This window comes from Phyllostomus hastatus, unplaced genomic scaffold (assembly GCF_019186645.2).
Source record: "Phyllostomus hastatus isolate PE091 unplaced genomic scaffold, TTU_PhHast_1.1 phas_scaffold_114, whole genome shotgun sequence".
Classification (NCBI taxonomy): domain Eukaryota; kingdom Metazoa; phylum Chordata; class Mammalia; order Chiroptera; family Phyllostomidae; genus Phyllostomus; species Phyllostomus hastatus.
In genome coordinates, this window is record NW_025334006.1 from 8427634 (window position 1) to 8429916 (window position 2283).

At 47.4% G+C, this 2283-nt stretch overlaps 1 protein-coding gene across 1 annotated transcript; it reads right to left on the reverse strand.

Moving 5' to 3' along the window:
* LOC123829778 (40S ribosomal protein S6-like) lies at positions 1-742 on the reverse strand. Its single transcript, XM_045855686.1, is given in 2 exon segments — positions 1-475; positions 477-742. Coding segments are annotated over 2 exon segments (741 nt in total).
* Between the last annotated feature and the right edge of the window lie 1541 nt (positions 743-2283).

The following is a 2283-nucleotide window of genomic DNA, read 5'->3' on the forward strand; positions in this document are numbered from 1 at the left end:
TCACTTTTGACCGGGCTCAGACTTAGAGGTGGAAGCTGCCAGAGGGAACAGCCTGCCTCTGTTGGCAATCTGTTCCTGGCGTTTTCCTTTGGCCTCCTTCATTCTCTTAGCCAGGAATTTAGCACATTCTGCAGCCTCTTCCTTGTTTTTCTTCGTATGTTGTTTCTTCAGAGCTGCAGGCCGGCGTCCGCATTGCAGGACACATGGTGTAACAAGACGCTGAATCTTGGGTGCTTTGGTCCTAGGTTTCTTACCATCTTGGTACAGGGGCGTTCTTGCAACGTATTGGTGGACATCATCTTTATGGAGAGTGAGAAACTTGTGGGTTCTGCTCGCTCTTCTGAGCCCCGGGTGACGAGGCACATTAGCATCTGTGAGACCAGGAGTATCTTTCTCCCCTTTTTTTGCAATGACCCAGTTGAGAACACTGAGCTTGGCGTCCACGATGCAGCGCTGAACAGATCTGTGCTTTCTCTGTCCTCCTTGGTCTACAGCAGAAATGCCCCTTACTGAGCAGCTGGTGGACATGGGGTACCCATGGGACACGCTGCCCCATGGGGGAACCTTGTTTGTTGTTCCTGCCACTGATTTGAATGACATACTCCTTCCATTTTTCACCTGGAGCGTCAGCAGTAACTTCTGTGTCCATGCACTTCTCATGAAAAGGACGAAGTTTGTACTCATTGTCCACCACAGTGAGCTTCTGGCAGCCAGTGGCTGGGAAACAGTTGTTCAGCTTCATCGTGAAGCAGCGACAATTTCCAAGGCACCACAATAAAGAGTAGGTTCGTTCATTTTATTTTGGGAGTTCTTAAGAATTCTGTATTTTGCAAAAACTTGGGTCTCTTAAAACTCAGACTGCATATTCTTAACCCAAAACTAAGTAGACTCTCCAGTTAAAATACATGGAAATATTTCCGATGTTATTAAATAACAAAACTAGTCGCTGCTCCTTAAACCTAAACGTAGTGTCAAATCTAATCATGTAGACGCACAGCTACAGGGTGTGATGGGGGCACATTATATAATTGTGGGCTCACTAAGTAGAATGGCTATGTGTGGGTCCACGGTAGACTCTGACAGTGTTAACCCGGATGTCCTCTGAGGGGAGCTGCCTCCTAGAGTCATGGCCGCAGGACGGAGGTGCCCCTCGGGGGTGAAGAGCCAGTGAGGGCACAGCCATCCCCTATGTTGAGGACTTGGGGAACAGTGGAGGCTCTGCAGTTTCTAAATGGAGGGGCTCCGGCACTGGAATTTGGTGGGAAGGAGGTGGAGATACCAGGAGATGTCTTAAAGCCACACTGTTCTTACCCAGAGTGTGTGCTTGGGTGGGGGGGGGCCCTTCGGGGAGAGGTGCAGGGAGAGCCCAGGCATTCTGACAGGTGGCGCTCTGGAAGCACTCCACGTTCCAGTAGACTCCCAGGTGCCGAGCGTCAGATGGACTCAAGGTTTGAGGTGAGTTGAAGTGAGGGTTGATACTATATTCTAATATGAGTGAATTTATTGGAGAAAAAGAACAAGATTTTGGGGGGAAATAATTTCATCTGAGACAAGGAAAATGAAGAAATGGGTGAGGAGTAGGGAATGGGAGGGTAAAGATGACAGATTTTAAGATTTTAAATGTTCCAAAACTTTCCTTCTCATTGTTGCTGAATACTTCAAAATATCCGGTGCTGCTCTTTGACCAAAGTCAGATGCCTTTCCGGAGTTATGCCCAGGATTCACACGCCATTCACTTTTTTAGATTGCTTTAAGATGGTTAACTGGTTTAAATCAAATTTCTGGAAGGCAGGCGCGATGCTTGTTCCTGGGTGTGTTCCGTGGATTAGGAAACGTGACTCGTGGGGCACAGCCCACGAAGCTGGGCTGAGGCTGAGCGATCTCACGGCTTTTCCATCTACTATTGTACCGTTGCCTTAAAATTCTTGTTTTCTAACTGCTTTTGTAAAATGGTTGAACCTTAAATCTTAGAGTTGATTTGGCATCCGTATATTTGATTTTAAACTACTTTTCATAGATACGGCCTTGGATTTGAGCTCCTGTTTATTTCTTTGAAAAGTATTGCTACTACAGGTGATTTGCTACACAGATGTGCAGCCCGCCCTCTCTCCCCCTTCCCTCCTTTTCTTCCTCCCTTCCTTCCTGTCTTCCTTCCTTTCTTTTCCTCACCTGAGGATATGTTCATTGGTTTTAGAGAGAGGGGACAGGAGGGAGAGAGAGAGGGAGAGCAACATCGATCAGTTGCCTCTCGTCTGGACTGGACTGAACCTGCAACCTAGGTAT